Below are 18,569 nucleotides of genomic sequence, written 5' to 3'. Positions count from 1 at the left end.
GCAGGAGCAGCCGATCAATGATTCTCTCTCATCATTGGTGTTTCTATTTCTCTCTCTCTCCCTTCCTGTCTGAAATCAATAAAAATATATTTTTTAAAAAAGGTGGGCTCCAGGAGACAATCCTGGGACTGCATCCCTCCTTAGCCACTTGCTCAGTGTGCGACCTTGGGCAGGCTGTCTGCCTTCTCTTAGCCTCAATCGTCTCACCTGTGCCTGAGAAGTAACAAGACAAGACAAGGAAAGAGCCCAGTGACACTGGCCATGCAAGTCCTCAGTAAGTACCTTTATTTTCACTACAATTCATCGTGGTCTCATCATCGTGTTCATTCATGCACATTCCCTTCCAGATGTGGTCTGTATGCAAAATCTTTTCTTTCTTTCTTTTTTTTTTACATTTTCACCAGCATGTATTCTGCTTTCAAACTTTAAAAAACATCATTCTTGAATATTTAGTTTCCCACGTGGCTAGCATCATTTCACTGACGTATAAAAAGGCTGTTCCACCCCCACCCCCACCCCATTTTTGGTGGGTTTGTTTTTATTTTTATTCCCTCCCTGTATTATTTACCCCAAGCTCTTGGTGTAACAGGGACAGGCAGGTTCTTGACAACCATTTCCTCCTCCGGCTGCACCTGCTGGCTCGGGGGCCCTCAGAAAGGCTCTGCTGCAGGCCCTGCCGCTAACTCGCCCTGGGCTCCGGGCAAGTCACTCCCTGTGCTCCCGGCTCCCTTCTATAAACAATGACGCGCTCTGTCCACCCACTCACAGCACAGAAGCGCTGTCCAAACAAACATGCTAACCGTCATCGCCACTCACGGACTAGAAACAAACACGATTCTCTCTCAGAGGCACAAGGTCTTAAAAGCTTCCTGGGAAATGCCTGTCATAGTCATGTTCTCTGCCAGGGAACAGAGAAGGCACTTGAAAATTCTTGCTTCAGAAGCAGGAATGGTTGGACCCCAGTGAGCCAGTGGGCAGGGTTCAGGGCCCCCGTCCCACTTCACTTAGAGCACTTCTGCCATTGCCCGTCTTAAACCTTGGGGCTGCCTCAGAGGATTTAACAGGCACCAAGTGTAAACCATTCATCTGGGCCAATGTACCCACTTTGCAGATGAGAAAACTGAGACCCTATGAGGTGAAGGGTGTGCCTGCCAGCACCATTCTGCATGACCCTGAGCTGTTTTCAACGCATCCCTGAAAGGGTGCTCTCAAGATCTGGAATGAGAAAGCATGCAGATCCCCCAGGGAGGCTCAATTTGACCTGGCGGGGCGTTCTGGAAAATTGGAAAAATCCCTTCTGTCTTCTCAAGGCCTTTAAGCCAGGAAGCGGGTGCGGCCTGGACACCACTCTGGTGGTCAGGAGGTGCAGACGGCAGAGTGAAAGGAGAGGGGCCAAGTGGACAGTAACAGGTACGACATGTAAAGGCCGGGAGCTCCCCTGACCCGCCTCCCTTTGCTCCAGGGACAAGCTGGGCCAGTGACAGAACAAGAACGGCCCCGCCCGAGACCTGGCAAATGCCGGCGGGAGGAAACAGTCCTCCTGCCGCCTGGCGGGGTGGCTGCCCGGTCCTGATCTCAGCTAATTCGGCAGCGCGAGGGGAGGACACCGCCCCCAGGTCAGCTCTGCATCTCCAACGCACCCAGAGACCGTGCGCGACGCGGGAGAACGGCCATCGATTTTCACTGGAGCGGGCTGACCGCACACAACCAATCTGTCAAGGGCCTGTCTGCCTCGCTGCTTCAGAGGCTCATCCTGACCACATGCAAATGAACTGTCCTGGCAACCAGAGTGATCGTCAAGGCCCAGCTGGGCAGGGGCCCTGGCTTCTGCTGCTAGGATCAGCCCAGCGACTGCCCCACCGCTGACCCGCCATTGTGCAGTCACATTCTGAAGGCCCGGGAATCGGGATGACGGCAGCTGCTGCCACGCTCGGAGCCAGTTGGCCATGCCGGGGAGGGGGTTCTGGGGAACCAGGGCCAAGTCCCACTCGCTCCAACAGGGCCTGGCAGTAACATCCTCATTTGCTTCTTCTGATCTCCGACCCCTCATTTCTGTAGGATTTATGGTATACGCACAACCAAGAGGCACTGAGTTCTGGTCCGGGCTCTGCGCTGGCCAAGTGTCCTCAGGCCAGCAGAGACGGAGGTGACACCACCCAGGGGCCGGGGGCCTGACAGAGGCCAGGGGGCCGCCTGCGTGTCCATCCCTGTTGGCCCACTCCTAGCTATGGCCCAGGCCGGCGCCGTGAGCTCAGGGCCTCCCCTTCCTCATCTGTGCTCTGGGGCCGACAACGGGGCCTGCCTCCTCGGGAGCAGGTGGTGGGGACCAAAGGAGAACAGACAGGACTGCAGGTCCTCACACCCGCGTCCTTCCTTCCACAAGCAGGAGCTGGAGAAGGGAGCGATGTTCCCAGGGACACACAGCAAGGCAGAGCGGCATCGGGAGGGGAGCCACGTGAGGCAAGCACGACAGGCTGATGGGAAGGACCCGGTGACGTCCTGCCCTCCTCCGTGGCTGTCACGGGAGGATGGGACACGGGGACGGCGGGTCACGGGCACGTCATGGACGATTGCTTAAAAGGGTCAAACGCTTTATTCTATTCGCAGGCTTTTGTTTGGAATACACAGGTTTCCTGCCGTCCAGAGGAAAGGGACGCGGTGTCGCTGCAAGAGGTTTTGGGCCTCGCCTTGGGGCTCTCCCTCCCTTCTGCCCGTGGCTGGCCCAGGCTCCTCTGCTGTGGGATAAGGCACTGTGTGTTCTGCAAGAGGGTGCTCACGGCTGGCTGGTGGACAACGAGGCGGCCTTCTCAGGGGCTGCAAAGCTGAGGCGGCTGAGGGGTCGAGCTGAACTTGGGTCTCTGGCGAGGAGGCCTAGAGCTCTGGAAACAGCCTGGCGGGCTTGGCACCGCTGCCTCCTCGCGGGCCCTGGTGTGGCGGCTTCAGGAGGGAATCATGCCTTTATTCCGTTTGCGGTCGGCCATGGTCCTCCGGTTGTGATTGGCTCGTGTTGACTTGTTCGCTTCCTTCTTCCTGCGTTCCTGGGTTGTCTCACGGTTCTGCCCGTGGCCCCGGGGGCTGCCGGCCACAGCTGCTGAGCTGTCATGTCGGTACCTAAGGGAGGAACGACCATCCCCAGGAGAACCATCAGCCAGAGGAGCTCCGCCAGGAAGAGCCCCGGCCCTCCTTGAAGATCCCTGGGAAAGGGCGCAGCTTGGGCCAGGCCCCCCATGAACCCCCCTTCCAGCGGGAGGAGGAGTGGAGCCTCGCGGGGGCGGGGCTCGGGGCCCTGGCAGCTATGTCTGGTGATTTCTCTTCTCCGAGCCTGGCCTGCAGATGGGACCCTGGCTGGGCGGTGAGGAAGGACCAGCTAGTGGGCAGCCTTCTCCGAGCCTGGCCTGCGGATGGGACCCTGGCTGGGCGGTGAGGAAGGACCAGCTAGTGGGCAGCCCACACTAGGGAGGAGGAAGGCTTGGGGATGGGTCCCCTCCTCCATCCGGGGCCTGGTGCTGGCGGCCACCAAGTGCCCTTCTGGGCTCTTTCACGTGTCACAGTCTGCCTGACACCAGCCAGCGGCTGGACACATCGGGCTCTCACACGAGGGGACACGCTTCAGCGTCTGTCAAGTAGCGGGTGTAAGGGTGGGCCGCAGAGCTGGCCGCCTGGACTCCCGGAGGGCTCCCTCCCACCAGAAACAGCTCCTGAATTCTCACCCCTTCCTGGCGAGAAAGGCCATGCGCCTGGCTTCCGCCTTCTCCCGTAGCACCGCAGGGTCCTGCACAAAATGGTCGGGCTGCGGAGGGGAGGGGGAGAAAGAATCACGCGTCGTCCCAGATCCCCAAGCTGCGGCGAGACTGCACTGACTGAATCTCGTCGATGCCTCCATGCCAGGAGCCGGGGGAGCCACAGCAGGGTGGGGCCCGGCCCCAGAACACCTCCTCCGTCCCTTCCCCCAACTGCCCAAGGGGGAGGCAGCACTGGGACGGAGGGTCCTGGACGGCATGGTCGGGGGGGGTTGGGGGGGTGACTATAGCTGGAACATAACGACAAATGGGAGCGATGGGGCTGGTGGCCTGGCCCCGAATCTATCACCCTGGTGGGGGCCCTGGGCTGCCCTCCATTCAACCTGAGCATCACCGCTTTCCACTGTCCTCTATGGTGAGGTTCTAGTTAAGATTTTATTTGAAGAAAATGTTTAGCTGCTAAAAAATAAAATTTTCAAACCCACCAGCCCAGATGGTCTCCCAGGGCCCGTGGACTCTGAGGCTTCTCTGATTTTAGAAATTGCCATCCTGGGCACGGAGGCAGGCGGCTGCCCTCTCCCGGCCCCTGGCTCCTGGGCCGAGGGAACCCAGCAGCTCGAAGGCCCGGCCTCTGGTCCATTCCCTGGGCCCTCCCTGGGCAGCGGAGGCGAGTCCGAAGCCAGCAGCTCCCCGAGCAGACATCTGGGCTTGAAGGTGCCCTCTCCGCCGGCACTGAGGCGGGGCTGCCTCCAGGCCAGCAGGAGGGGGTACAGTGCTCTCCACTGCCCTTTAGAGCTGCGCCCTCCTCCCTCATCCGCCACCTGCCGAGGAGGTACCTTGGGGGCCTCGTCTTCAGCTTCCTCCTCCTCATCATCATCCTCCTCCTGCCCTTCTGTGGGCACTTTGGTTCTTAGCACTTGAGGGATGGTGAAGGGTCTATGGTTTAGAGAGAAGGTCAAATCAAAGGCAACATTAAACTCAGAGCCTCAGGGCAGAGGGAACGGGGCGGGTGAGGGGCCTGATGGGACAGGCTGAGGAGGCTGGGAAGAACCGAAGTGCCTTTCCCGCCAGCTCTGCTCCAGCCCCCGGATTCTCCGAGGGTCCCAGGGTCTGACGTACGGGCTTGGGGGGGACTGAGCGTGGGCCGGGGGGCTCCCTAGTTCAGTTTTCATCTGTATTGGGTAATCTCCATCTAAACCCACTGGGAAAGGCTTTCTGCAACTGAGAGCAATGTGAAACTACTGCATGAAGTTAAATTAGGGGACCCACTGAGAGTGGGTTGGACCAACCAGCCAAGGGGTGAGTGGGGCTGGAGAGAGCACTGGACTCGGAGATTGGGCCCTGGTTCTGCCACTGACGTGCTCATGTGATCAGGGCCTCGGCCCCCCCACGTGTATAAACAAGAGGCTCTGGGAGAGCCCCGGGGCCCGAAAGCCACGCTGCCCCCGGAATTCCACCCTCTACCTGCCCCGTGGCCTCACCTGCGGCTGATGAGCTCATCGTCGGAGTCGGCATCGTTGGCGCCCACCTGGTTGCCATCATACGTGTCGTCATACTCATCCTCATAGTCATCGCCGCGGTAGGACAGGCCCTCGCCTGGCTGCAGCGGCACCTGCAGTGGCAGACGGGTGGGTCAGAGGGGCCCAGGGCCGCTGGTCTCCCCAGCCAGCCGGAGCCCCGCAGCCCGGCACCTACCTCCTCCACCACCGCACTGTACTGCTCGGAGCCCCGCAGCCCGGCACCTACCTCCTCCACCACCGCACTGTACTGCTCGGAGCCCCGCAGCCCGGCACCTACCTCCTCCACCACCGCACTGTACTGCTCGGAGCCCCGCAGCCCGGCACCTACCTCCTCCACCACCGCACTGTACTGCTCGGAGCCCCGCAGCCCGGCACCTACCTCCTCCACCACCGCACTGTACTGCTCGGAGCCCCGCAGCCCGGCACCTACCTCCTCCACCACCGCACTGTACTGCTCGGAGCCCCGCAGCCCGGCACCTACCTCCTCCACCACCGCACTGTACTGCTCGGAGCCCCGCAGCCCGGCACCTACCTCCTCCACCACCGCACTGTACTGCTCGGAGCCCCGCAGCCCGGCACCTACCTCCTCCACCACCGCACTGTACTGCTCGGAGCCCCGCAGCCCGGCACCTACCTCCTCCACCACCGCACTGTACTGCTCGGAGCCCCGCAGCCCGGCACCTACCTCCTCCACCACCGCACTGTACTGCTCGGAGCCCCGCAGCCCGGCACCTACCTCCTCCACCACCGCACTGTACTGCTCGGAGCCCCGCAGCCCGGCACCTACCTCCTCCACCACCGCACTGTACTGCTCGGAGCCCCGCAGCCCGGCACCTACCTCCTCCACCACCGCACTGTACTGCTCGGAGCCCCGCAGCCCGGCACCTACCTCCTCCACCACCGCACTGTACTGCTCGGAGCCCCGCAGCCCGGCACCTACCTCCTCCACCACCGCACTGTACTGCTCGGAGCCCCGCAGCCCGGCACCTACCTCCTCCACCACCGCACTGTACTGCTCGGAGCCCCGCAGCCCGGCACCTACCTCCTCCACCACCGCACTGTACTGCTCGGAGCCCCGCAGCCCGGCACCTACCTCCTCCACCACCGCACTGTACTGCTCGGAGCCCCGCAGCCCGGCACCTACCTCCTCCACCACCGCACTGTACTGCTCGGAGCCCCGCAGCCCGGCACCTACCTCCTCCACCACCGCACTGTACTGCTCGGAGCCCCGCAGCCCGGCACCTACCTCCTCCACCACCGCACTGTACTGCTCGGAGCCCCGCAGCCCGGCACCTACCTCCTCCACCACCGCACTGTACTGCTCGGAGCCCCGCAGCCCGGCACCTACCTCCTCCACCACCGCACTGTACTGCTCGGAGCCCCGCAGCCCGGCACCTACCTCCTCCACCACCGCACTGTACTGCTCGGAGCCCCGCAGCCCGGCACCTACCTCCTCCACCACCGCACTGTACTGCTCGGAGCCCCGCAGCCCGGCACCTACCTCCTCCACCACCGCACTGTACTGCTCGGAGCCCCGCAGCCCGGCACCTACCTCCTCCACCACCGCACTGTACTGCTCGGAGCCCCGCAGCCCGGCACCTACCTCCTCCACCACCGCACTGTACTGCTCGGAGCCCCGCAGCCCGGCACCTACCTCCTCCACCACCGCACTGTACTGCTCGGAGCCCCGCAGCCCGGCACCTACCTCCTCCACCACCGCACTGTACTGCTCGGAGCCCCGCAGCCCGGCACCTACCTCCTCCACCACCGCACTGTACTGCTCGGAGCCCCGCAGCCCGGCACCTACCTCCTCCACCACCGCACTGTACTGCTCGGAGCCCCGCAGCCCGGCACCTACCTCCTCCACCACCGCACTGTACTGCTCGGAGCCCCGCAGCCCGGCACCTACCTCCTCCACCACCGCACTGTACTGCTCGGAGCCCCGCAGCCCGGCACCTACCTCTCCACCACCGCACTGTACTGCTCGGAGCCCCGCAGCCCGGCACCTACCTCCTCCACCACCGCACTGTACTGCTCGGAGCCCCGCAGCCCGGCACCTACCTCCTCCACCACCGCACTGTACTGCTCGGAGCCCCGCAGCCCGGCACCTACCTCCTCCACCACCGCACTGTACTGCTCGGAGCCCCGCAGCCCGGCACCTACCTCCTCCACCACCGCACTGTACTGCTCGGAGCCCCGCAGCCCGGCACCTACCTCCTCCACCACCGCACTGTACTGCTCGGAGCCCCGCAGCCCGGCACCTACCTCCTCCACCACCGCACTGTACTGCTCGTAGCGCTGCCGCTGCGCCGCCACCGCCCGCTTGTCGTTCAGCAGGCTCCTCGCGTTCTCCTCCTTCCTGGCGTTGAGCGGAAGCAGCGAAGGAGAGAGGAAAGGACCATCAGGCTCCGAGGCTGTGTCCAGGGTCCAGAGAGACTGTGGGCTCCTTTCTTTACCCTCAGGCCAGAGCAAACGGGGACGACTCCTACCTAGCCCTGGCGGGGTGCGGGGGGGTGGGACTCACCGCTGCTGGTGCCCATGTGCCCGGGCCCAGCGCTTTAGAGGGCACCCCAGGAGCAGCTGTTAGAATATAGAACAGCCCTGACTGTTTGGCTCAGTGGATAGAGCGTCGGCCTACAGACTCAAAGGTCCCAGGTTTGATTCCAGTCAAGGGCATGTACTTTGTGGGCACATCCCCAGTAGGGGGTGTGCAGGAGGCAGCTGATCGATGTTTCTAACTCTCTATCCCTCCCCCTTCCTCTCTGTAAAAAATCAATAAAATATATTTAAAAAAAAAAAGAAAGAATATAAAACACCCTCTAACCAGAAAATTCCCCTTCGGGGCACCCGCCCTAGAGAAACGCTGGCTGTGTGCACCAAGAGATCTGCCGGGGGGTTTTCTGTTTTCAGCATCGTCTGTGAATCGTGAAAATGGAAAGCAACCAATGCCCATCACCAGTGAGATGGCTGAATGACCTGGGCCACACCTCTACCACCGCACGCCCTGCGGCAGCTCTCAAGAATGACGTCGATCTGCTCATGCTGATGGAGAAAGAATTCTGAGAAGGAAAAACCCGGCTACAGAAAATGCATACGGCACGATCCCATCTGTACGAAAGGCTGAAAGTAAGACTGTCTGTTCCGGTGGGCACGTCTGTACCTGTGTATGTGAACGCACAGAGCGGTAGTGAGCCCCACCCAATGACAGTGGGCACCCCCGGGAGGGCCCGGGGTGTGTGAATCTTTTAAAACAAACATTTAAGAAGGGGCAGGGCCACATGTGGTTTTCCTACTGAGCTCAGGGGAGCCCAGGGGATCTTGGGTGTGAGGGTCAGGAGGGGTCCTGACCTCTTCCTCTCACTCCCACTTCACCATGGCGGCCTCTCACTGGCCTGTGTTCAGTCTTGCATGTCTTATCGCACGGGGAAATGCCTGTAAGTTCATTCCCGACGTATCACAGATGAGGGAGCGTGGGTGCAGGGCAGGGGAGGGACTGCCCGGGAGGGCCATGAGCTAGCACTGCCACAGTGGGGACTCAGGCCTCCTGACTCATAGCTCTGCGAATCTGTAGAAAAACCTGGCTTGTCAGACACGGAGGCCTGTGGAATGCAGTTTTGAGCCCTGCAGGGGAAAATCAATATGAGATGCTAGGCAAGAAAGTCCAGCTTAGCTGTGAAATCAGGCCTCTGGAATGTACCAAGGGGAAGGGGGTGGGAGTGGGAAGAGACACAAAGCCATACGCAGCCTCCATCAAAACCTTCTATTAACTGGCTTTTGATACAAGCAGGGGTAGGCGCCTGCGTCTGTGGGGCTGTCTGCCGCGGAGCTTGGGGCAGGTCAGGACTGCAGCCTCCAGCACAGGACTGGACTTCTCTCAGCAGCTTTTACTAAGGGCCTACTATGTGCCAGGCAGGGTACTAGTACTGAGTGGGGGCGAGATTCAGGAAAGAGTAGATATGGGTCTGACTGCATGGAACTCACAGTCTAGTGAGGGTGACGGGCAAAAGCAGACAGCATGAAGTGTGCCGCATGGAAGCCAGCATGCCCTGGGAGTTCAAGTGTGACCTGCCTTGTGCTATTCATTTCTCCTGCACTCCTGAGGGCAGGGCCAGGGCCCTGAGCCCTCTGGCCTACCCAGATTAGGACAGGTGTCCCCACCAAGCCCCTCATGCCCACCCAGCCCCTCTCCCCCTTTATCACTGCGTACCGCATGGCCTGTCTTTCCCACGGTCTCTGTGCCGTTTTAGGGCGAAGCCTGGGTGCCCTGTTCACGTTGTCTCCCTACTGTTTAGCTCAGGATCCAGCGCTGGTAAATTGCTTAATAAATATTTGCCGAATGAATAAATAATGAGTACACGGACAAAGGCTTTGCCTCTTTGCAAACCTCAGCCCTGGGCTACCCGGCACAATGAGTTCAGTAAACAGCTGCCACCCAGACTCTGCCTGGCGGCCGGGAGCGCCCGCCCCGTAGGGCACAGCCCTCCTGTCTGCCCCTTTACCCACAGCCCCAGCTCCAGAGGCTCCTTCTGGCCTGGAACAGTGGCCACTGAAGCAGGAGACCATTGCTGGCCTCGGATCTGCGGCTGTTGCAATGTGTGTGACTAAGCAGATTCCAATTGCTTCCTGTCCAGCCAGCCAGATGACTTTATAGCTGGCCTATGCCCGCGCTCCAGCACTTGGCCAGCCAAGCTCCCAGTGGCCCTGGGGAGGGGAAGTCGATGGGCGCCCCACTGCAGCAGCAGCTTGCGATTCTGCCACTGGGGATCCTGGCGTAAGGACGGGCAGGTCCCCACCCTGTCTCAACGGCACTGTCTCCATCATAAGCCGGGGAAAGGGCAGGCTGTGCTCGCCCAGCGGTGCCCAGATTTCTGGATTTCATCAAACACCACCCCTTAGGGGAACTTTGGGAGACAAGCACAGTGTTGTCAACGTCTTATTTTTGCCATTCTCTACTATGCTGTCCCCTCTGCCATCACAGCCGACTCTCAGTCCCTCCCAGGGGCTTCCCTCCCAAAGTCAGGTGATCTTTCCAGAACAAAGTGTACTGGCCATTGTGCTCTCTGCGTGGAAGCTTCTCCTCCCCCACTCTGCACGGACCCTTTCCCCCGTTCCTCCCCTGGTCCCATGTCATTGCCTCAGAGGAGCCTTCCTGCCTGGATTGCTCGAAGCCCCTGCCAGCGGCGTGGAGGTCTGCTCGCTCCACCTGTAGCACCTGTTATAACCGACTTTACGTTGCTGTTCGATGAACTGATTAGTACAAACGCATGTGGGCAGGGGCATGTCTGTTCCACTCCCTGGGGAGAGTTTGGGTCCCTCTGGCCTTTTGCTATCAATGAGGAGGACTCACTAAAATGCATTTTTAACTGTTGTGATGATTCTGAAATACAACTGTTAAAGAACCTGCACCCAACTGAAAAAACAAGCAAGCAAGACGCAGGTCTCGGCTGCCAGGGAGTCCTGTCTCCTAACGATGAAGCCCATGGTTTCTCTCGAGTTCTCACTGCGCTTGCGGAGTTGGGGTGCCTGCAACCCCGCGGCCCCCTGCACTCACCTCCTGCCCTTGTGTACCCGGCTCAGGTCCACTGAGTCCCTGCTGAACACGTCAAACTCATCATTCTGGAAGATGTTGTGACGCGATGTCAGCAGAGGCGTCGGGTCGGGCTTTATCTGTCTGGGGGGAGGGGGCACGGAAAGCAGTGTAAGGGGCACTTGCCAGCTAATGCCCACCTGTACCCCACTCCCCCTTACCACTCGCCTTCAACAGCCACACCTGGGACACAATCTAAACACCTGCCCTGTCTGGCCCCTGCCTGGAATGACCCACACCTTACACAAGGTTCCCCTCAGTCCCGCTGCCCACTCACACCAATTTTCTTAAAAGTCCCCTCCCTCATTTGCTGCTCACGACAGCCCTATGGGATAGGCAGCCAGAGATCACTCGACCTCTTTGTGCCTCAGTGCCTTCATCTGTAAAATGGGCACAAAGAGGCTGAAAAGCTTGTCCAAAGGCAGAGCTAACTCAATCCACTTGTTTGATAAACATCATTTGTTCATGGAAGAAATACCCATTCACGCACTCATTCTTGCTGCCCCACGGGCTCCTAGGGAAGCAGTGGGCCAAACTCAGAAAGGGTCGATATGGAGGAGGTGAGAAACTTTGCTCTCCTTCCTCAGGGATCTCCTGGGAAGTGGCAATGACGGGGCAGGCCAGTCACGCAGGAGCTCTGCAGGGCTCAGCAACCCCTCACATCCCGTGTCTAATCCTCTTCCCACAAAGTGCGGCAGGGAAGTCCAGCTGTGCGCTCTGCCCCGCGGGCGCCCGTGAGAACCTCCCGAGGGGACATCAGTTTAAATGGTCGGGAAACACCGCTCTGGGGGACAGAGCAAGCTGAGTCCTGGGACACGAGGGAAGGAAGAGGGGGAAGCAGAGCAGCGAAGACGGGGCCCTGCCAAGGCCCGCGGAGCGCCTCTGGCCAGGCCCCGGGCAGGCGGGCGGCCAGGAGCCTCCTCCCGCATCTCCCCACCTGTCCAGGCCGCGGTCCAGCTGGCGGAGGGCAGGGGCCAGCCGCTCCTCCAGGATGTCGTTGATGACCTGCTCCGGGTCGTAGCCGCAGTGCTCCAGGCAGGCCAGGATGAAGCCCTCCCCGAGGTCCGGGAGCAGGTCCTTCACTTGGGAGATGAGCGAGTCCAGCTCCACGCCACTCACGGGGGGGCCCAGGGCGGCAGCGGCCCCCAAGCACTGGGGGGAGGGGGGGAAGGTGAGGCCAGGTGCGTGCTGGGGCAACAGGCCCCGAACGGCACTGGACCAGGAATCCGGGGACCTGGTGCGAGTCCTGCCCTTATAGCCATCGGCCCTTTGCCAAGTGCCAAGTCCCTCCGAGCCTCCGCCTCCTCGCTGGGGGAAGGGGCTCTAGGACTGACCAGCCGAGCTGCCCCCCCCCCCCCCGAGCCTCCGCCTCCTCCCTGGGGGAAGGGGCTCTAGGACTGACCAGACGAGCTGCCCCCGCCCCCCCAGAGCCTCCGCCTCCTCCCTGGGGGAAGGGGCTCTAGGACTGACCAGCCGAGCTGCCCCCCCCCCCCCAGCCTCCGCCTCCTCGCTGGGGGAAGGGGCTCTAGGACTGACCAGCCGAGCTGCCCCCGCCCCCCCAAGCCTCCGCCTCCTCGCTGGGGGAAGGGGCTCTAGGACTGACCAGCCGAGCTGCCCCCCCCCCCCCCAGCCTCAGCCTCCTCCTTGTGAACAGCACTCATACGCCGCCGCCTCAGAGTCGCTGGGGACGGTGTAAGGAGCTCATGCTCATAAGGAGCCGTGCGCAGAGCCCGGCACCGGCTCGACTCCCCACACACAGTCTCGGCTTCTCTGACCCAGGCCCCTTCACGCTAACCACGGCGGCCGGCCATGGGGGGGACGCAGCCACCAGTCCCGGGCCGTGGGGTGATGCTTCCCTGTAATCAGATGCTTCTCAATAAGGGCGCCTGTTTACAGACTGCTTGATGGGGCTTAATTTTGTTAGGCTTTTCATTTACGGAAATTCCCAAATAAAAAAGCAACAAAACCTTCCTGACTCAGATAAGCAGCCAAATGGGGAGGGGGGTGGGCAGAGGTGGCGGGACTGTCACTCCCCAAGGCCCTGCGACAGCACCTGGGCTCTGAGGAGCCTGTCAGTGTCTATTAACGAGGCACCGAGGGCCGGCCACGTTCAGGGAGCTCCACGCAGCCGCCCTGGGCGCCCCAACAACCTCAGGGAGGCGGGACGGCAACGAGCCCCACCTGACAGAGGAGGAACCAAGGCTCAGAGTGGGTGACGCTGCCGAAGGCCACACGGCTGGCGAGGGGCAGGACCCGGAGAGACCCGGGAGCTGCCTGACCCCAGAGACTGTGTGGTCTTACTCCCCAAGTCACGCTGCCTCCAGACACACGGGCAGAGTCCTGGGCTCGGCACAGCCACGGACCTGGTGGCTCTGGAAAAGCCTGAGAGAGGCAGCAGGAGAGGAGGGGCTCCGGGGGCCGCCGCCCTAGGGACGGGCTCCCAGGGGCCACGCAGGAGACCTGGCACCGCACCAGCTGCAGCCAGAGCGGAGCCACGGGACCTGCTCAGAGGATGGCTGCATCTGATGGGGGGAAACCGAGGCTGTGACAGCGTAGGAGACCAGCTCTCCTTAACTGGCCCAGCACGCCCAGCTCAGGACTATCTGAGGCAGCACAGGGTGACAGGCAGGGCGAGGCTGCCCATTATAACCCCCCCCCACCCCGCTCCCCCCAGCAAGGGCAGAAACCAAGAAGGGAGGTTTCCGCTGCCCCAACCCCTCAGACAGGATGAGGACAGGAGCGGCTGCCACGGGAGAAAGCGCCACTCCAGACACACCTCCTCCTCCTCCGAGTTCTCCGGATGTGAGGCCGGTCCCCTGACTGGCTCTGCGGTCGCCCCGACGCCATTAAGATCCTCGGCCCCTGGGGGGTCTTTCGCGTCTGTGGGTTTCCGTCGGTCCACCCCTTCCCACGCACTCTCAACCGCCTGGAGGATGTAGGCAGCCCGTGTCTCATCTCTGAGGATGTGTTAAGGGGTCTCTCTGGGGGACCACAGCCTCTCTGCCCCCTCAGCTCGGAGGCAGCTTCATTTCTCAATCCCTCCCCAGCATCTGATCACATGGCTGCGGCCAGGGCTGTCTGGGATGCACCCCGGGCACCAGCAAGGCACCTGGGCTGCCTGAGGAACCGGGCTCGGGCCTGGGCAGGGGCCCAGGGGAAGCCAGCTGTCTGTGTGTTCTCGGGTCAACTGCTCTCTGCTCCCCTGGGCCCCAGCAGCCCACCTCTGGCCTGGTCAGGCCAGGTCCCATCCCCGGGGCTGTGAGAAGGATACAAGACGGACGAGGCCTGCTGCAGCAAGCTGACATCATCGGCCACCGGGAAGAGCGCATCGTAGTCCCGGAGGAACCTGCCAGACAGACAGCAGATGGGAGGCGAGGGCTGGGGCCACAGGGGCACTGGCCTGCTGTGGGCCACACCCCGTGTCTGCTGCCCAACCACAGATTCCAGAACCTTAGACCGTGGTGATGATGGCAGGGGCTCTGTTATGCAAGGTCTGTGGGGACTGATGAGGCACCATGGGCCTGTCCCGCTGCTGGTTCCAGCTCAGCCACACTCACCTCTTCTCCTGCAGCAAAGAGCTGAAGATCTGCAGGAAGTCTTCAATGAAGCCCTGAATGTTGTCACAGCTGCAACAGGACAGCAGGGATGAGCTCAGCCAACGCAGATGATCCGCAGTTCCATCCCGCCTGCCCCGCCCCGCCCCGCGCAAGGCCTCCGGCCAGTTGGAGGAAAGAGGCTTTTTCTTGGTTTCCCTTCCTGCTCAGCGATGGAGGCAGGAGAGGGGGCAGATCGTGAGGGCGATGGCCCTGCTGGGCTGGGGGTGGAGGCTTTCCCCCTGGGGGGCGGCGCCCAAGGGCTTACCTGCTTTCTAGGATGGGGAGAAGGCAGATCTGGTACAGGAGGATGTGAAAAACCTCCAGCAGCTTCTTCCTGGAGTGGGACAGCCTCTGCCACAGGTCACCCAGCAGCCTAGGAAGGCCGAGGGGAAGAGAGAAATAGAGATTTGAGAGACTAATCCCACTCCACCCAGCTCCTGCCCATACACACCCTGGGCTGAGCAGGCCTCACAGCTCACTGCTGACAGCAGCAGGGGGAAAAGGCTACAGGCTCTGAGGCTGGCTGGTTCCAGGGTCACTTCTAGTTCAAACCGTGGGCCCGGAGGCAGTGGGCCGTTAGCATGAGCTTAGAGCACCGCTGAGGGGAAAGGGCTGCGATGCCGGGGCCAGGAGGCTGCTGGGTAGGGACGCACCAGCCAAAGGTGCGTGGTCCTTGGTCCCACCTGTTGCCTTGGAGACGGGGATGCTGAAGCAGGGCCTGTGCTCCGGCTTCTCTCGCCCACAGCACCACCCAGAGTTTTGTCCCCGCCTCACCTGCTGTCTTCAAGCCTCCTCTTCTTAATTGCAGACTCCAGCTCGGGAATTGCTAGTTCGTAAAAGGAAGCGAGTCTGTGGAGGACACGTGGGTAAAGGCTACATTCGTTCATAGACACAGCACGTCACGAGGAAAGCAAGCAAACCCACGGGAGTGGGAAGGCGCGCTTCTTGCTCCCAAGTTATCTCGGCAATTTTCTCCTGGGGCGGCCCTGGCCCTTCTCCAAGCTCACCCCAACCCCAGCTTGTCCCCCTGTGCGGGTCCCAGGAAGTGACCAGCAGCCACGCCTCCCATTCAGATGGGAAACCATTCTAACAGGGCGATGAGACGGCCACCCAGACGCACTGAGGTTTGAGAAACACACGGGTCACTCTCTTTTTTGTGCTCAGAAACTTCTAGCCGCTGCCCACCTCCTCTGTCCTCAAGTCGTAACTCCTCTCACTGGTACATCCTCACCTGGCACAGCCCTGCTTCTCGTCACGGCGACCTCACACCCACACCCTCCCAGATGGAATGTGAGCTCTCCGTTCCAGCCACACGCTTCACCATCAGGCTCCCCCATGCGATTCCGCCTTCCCAGGACCAGAAGCACGGCACCAGAATACGCTGTCCTTGAATGTCAATGCAGCCACCTCTCTTCTGTAGAGCTACTTCTGTCTGAGCACCCTAGCTCCCCAAAGCCAGAAAGGCGGCCTGTGTGCCTAGGACAGTGCTGCATCCGTAGCACGTACTCTGTGAACGTCTACAGGCAAATGTTTGTCAACTGGCTGATTTCTGGCCACTTCTAGCCTAGTGTAATGCCGCATGTAGCAGAGGGTGACCGGCCAAAAGAGGCCTTAGTGGGCCCCTGGGATGGCACGCAGAAGACAGAGCGGGCGGTTTGGCCCACATGCAGGTGTTACTAGGATACACTGCAGGGGGGAGAGTCAGGTGGAACAACTCCTATGGAGGGTGACTGGGCGAGCTCTACAAAAATTTAAAATGCATATATCATCGGCCCCTGCAATGCTACTTCTAGGAATTTGGCCCTCAGAAATACTTGCAGAAGTGCAAGATGGGTGTGCAAAGTTACTCTTTTGTTTTGTTTTTATGATTTATAATTTGATTTTTCTTTTTTTTTTTTTAAAAAAAATATATTTTATTGATTTTTTTACAGAGAGGAAGGGAAAAGGACAGAGAGTTAGAAACATCGATGAGAGAGAGACATCAACTAGCTGCCTCCTGCACACTCCCCACTGGGGATGTGCCCGCAACCAAAGTACATGCCCTTGACCGGAATCGAACCTGGGACCCTTGAGTCCGCAGGTCGACGCTCTATCCACTGAGCCAAACCAGCTAGGGCTATAATTTGATTTTTCAATTACAGTTTACATTCAGTATTATTTTGTATTAGTTTCAGGTGCACAACATAGTGTTAGACAACCAAAAAGTTATTCCTTATAGCATTTTTTTTGTAATAGCGAATGTCTGAAAAAAATCCTATAGGTTCATCTATGGGGTCTGGTATCCCATACAATGGAATTCTACCCAGCCATACCAGACATTGAGGGTGCTTTATGCACTGACATACATCAAATTTAAAAGTACAATGCAAACAGCACATAGAGCACTCATATGCCAGCAATACGTTTTTAAAAGCGGCTGGGCGATATATAGTACAACTATTTGCTTATACATGCCTATTTATATGCATATCTCTGGAAAATTCCACATAAAAACTAAGGACAATGGTTCTATATGAGGAACAGATTCGAGTAGGGGAGAGTGAGGCGTCACTATATATTTCATACTTTTTTGAGTTTTGAACTGTGTGCATGTATTATTCATTCATAAAACAAAAAGACAGAGAGAGAGAAAGAGATTCAGATGCACTCAGTACATACTCAAGAGAAAGGAGAAGGCTGCCATGAGAGGGATTAGCAAAGCTGTTGGCGACTCGTCCCTCGCAGAAAGTTCTCGGGATGAGGTCATGCATTTGCTCAGTGGGCGTGCCTGGCCTCCAGCACGGCTGAACAGGCTGGGCCAGCCCCAGGCTGTGTGTGGGTCAGAGGCAGTGTCACTTGGCAAACATGCTTCCCTCTCTTCCCCCCTCACCCCGAGAGGCCCAGCTGCTCCCCTGCCTCCACTGTCCCTTACAGGAAAGTCCGCTCTCCCAAAAATTACCCCCAACTCCAAAGACCCTTTCAAAAGCTCCCTGTGCCACATTTGGGAAGATCTGCAACAAAATGGGGAAAGCCTGTGAGAAGTGAAGATCAGCAGGCACTGAAGTCTAAGAATCACATGATCTGTCAGTGATTTTCATTTCCTACCTTTTGGGATTTTCCAAATTCCTACAAGCATTGGCCAGATTTACCAGGAGAAAAGATGCCTTTTCAACAAAACGGACAGCTACAGTGCCAGCCTAACCCCTTTCTTGGGAAAGCATCGATCAATGCTTTATCCTAACATCCTTGGGGAGGCTGATCAATCTTAACATCTGATCTTCACCAGCTGAGGTGATCCAATACGAGTCAGACACCGCTGCCACCTCTGGCACATGTCAGCGCTAGATAAATGTTTTGTTGCATGGGCGAGTCAACGACTGAATGGACTGGCGGCTGGGCAGACAGAGCTGGACAGCTCCCAGAAGCTCCTTCAGACAGTGGAGGAAGATGCCTGGCAAGAGCAATAGCCAGAGGCCAGCCCCGCGGTTGCCAGGCAACGTGCAGGTTACCAGCCCGCGTCCTGCACCCCTTTCTTCCTGCACCAGGAACAGATGCTCATGGTGCTAAGGGGGCGAAGAGGACTCCCCCTGCTCCATGTCCTCTCCGCCTCTCTCTTCGTCCCAACAGGATCTTCCTATGACTTCTTTGGACAACACTTCCAGCGGCTCCCTTCTGCCTACAGAATAAAGGCCCCGCTCCCTGACAGCGTGTTCAAGGCGCCTCTCAGTCTGACTTATCCCAGCTTCCCCCCAACCCCGACCCCAGTATCTCTCTGTTACCCACCCTGTTTCCCGCTGCCCTGGTCTCTCCAACCCCCGCCACGTGTCACCCTCCACTCCCTGGCTTTCCCAGGAACGCACTCTGGGCCTTCACTCCACCGGCCTGGCCTGCCCTTTCTGCCACTGCAACCTTTCTCTGTCTGGAAGGTTTTAGCTCATTCTTCCAAACCTTGTTTGAGGATCTCCATGAAACCTCGTATTTCACCAGGCAGAATTCTGCTTCCCTCCTCGGTGTTCCCAGAGCATTTCCTAATGTGGCCACCCAGCCCGCCCACGAGTAAACATCTCTGCTTGTCTCCCTGCGTGTGTCTCTCTGCCCTGGACTGGATGCTGAGGTCCGCAGACCATTTCTTGTCTATTACTCCCGT

The 18,569-nt window shown here is 59.6% G+C and overlaps 1 protein-coding gene across 9 annotated transcripts in view; it reads right to left on the bottom strand.

The window, feature by feature from the left end:
* Positions 1-262: 262 nt before the first annotated feature.
* The window catches only part of ASCC2 (activating signal cointegrator 1 complex subunit 2), a 32,560-nt gene continuing 14,253 nt past the window's right edge, over positions 263-18,569 (bottom strand). For 5 of the 9 annotated variants that reach the window (XM_036353628.1, XM_036353631.1, XM_036353634.1 and 2 more), the window contains 14 exons: positions 17,102-17,251; positions 15,218-15,292; positions 14,709-14,816; positions 14,405-14,473; positions 14,119-14,193; positions 13,624-13,804; positions 13,029-13,229; positions 11,785-11,999; positions 10,812-10,931; positions 7,526-7,619; positions 5,222-5,352; positions 4,577-4,676; positions 3,711-3,790; positions 263-3,111 (listed from right to left, as the gene is read on the bottom strand). In XM_036353628.1, the coding sequence (XP_036209521.1) occupies positions 2,940-3,111; positions 3,711-3,790; positions 4,577-4,676; positions 5,222-5,352; positions 7,526-7,619; positions 10,812-10,931; positions 11,785-11,999; positions 13,029-13,229; positions 13,624-13,804; positions 14,119-14,193; positions 14,405-14,473; positions 14,709-14,816; positions 15,218-15,292; positions 17,102-17,251 (1,771 nt within the window). In that variant the 3' untranslated portion in view covers positions 263-2,939. The remainder of the gene's footprint in view (positions 3,112-3,710; positions 3,791-4,576; positions 4,677-5,221; positions 5,353-7,525; positions 7,620-10,811; positions 10,932-11,784; positions 12,000-13,028; positions 13,230-13,623; positions 13,805-14,118; positions 14,194-14,404; positions 14,474-14,708; positions 14,817-15,217; positions 15,293-17,101; positions 17,252-18,569) is intronic. The other 4 variants (XM_036353635.1, XM_036353636.1, XM_036353632.1 and 1 more) reach the window with 3 other exon arrangements.

This window comes from Myotis myotis, unplaced genomic scaffold (genome assembly GCF_014108235.1).
Source record: "Myotis myotis isolate mMyoMyo1 unplaced genomic scaffold, mMyoMyo1.p scaffold_m19_p_20, whole genome shotgun sequence".
Classification (NCBI taxonomy): Eukaryota; Metazoa; Chordata; class Mammalia; order Chiroptera; family Vespertilionidae; genus Myotis; species Myotis myotis.
This window is presented reverse-complemented; position numbering and strand designations above follow the sequence as displayed.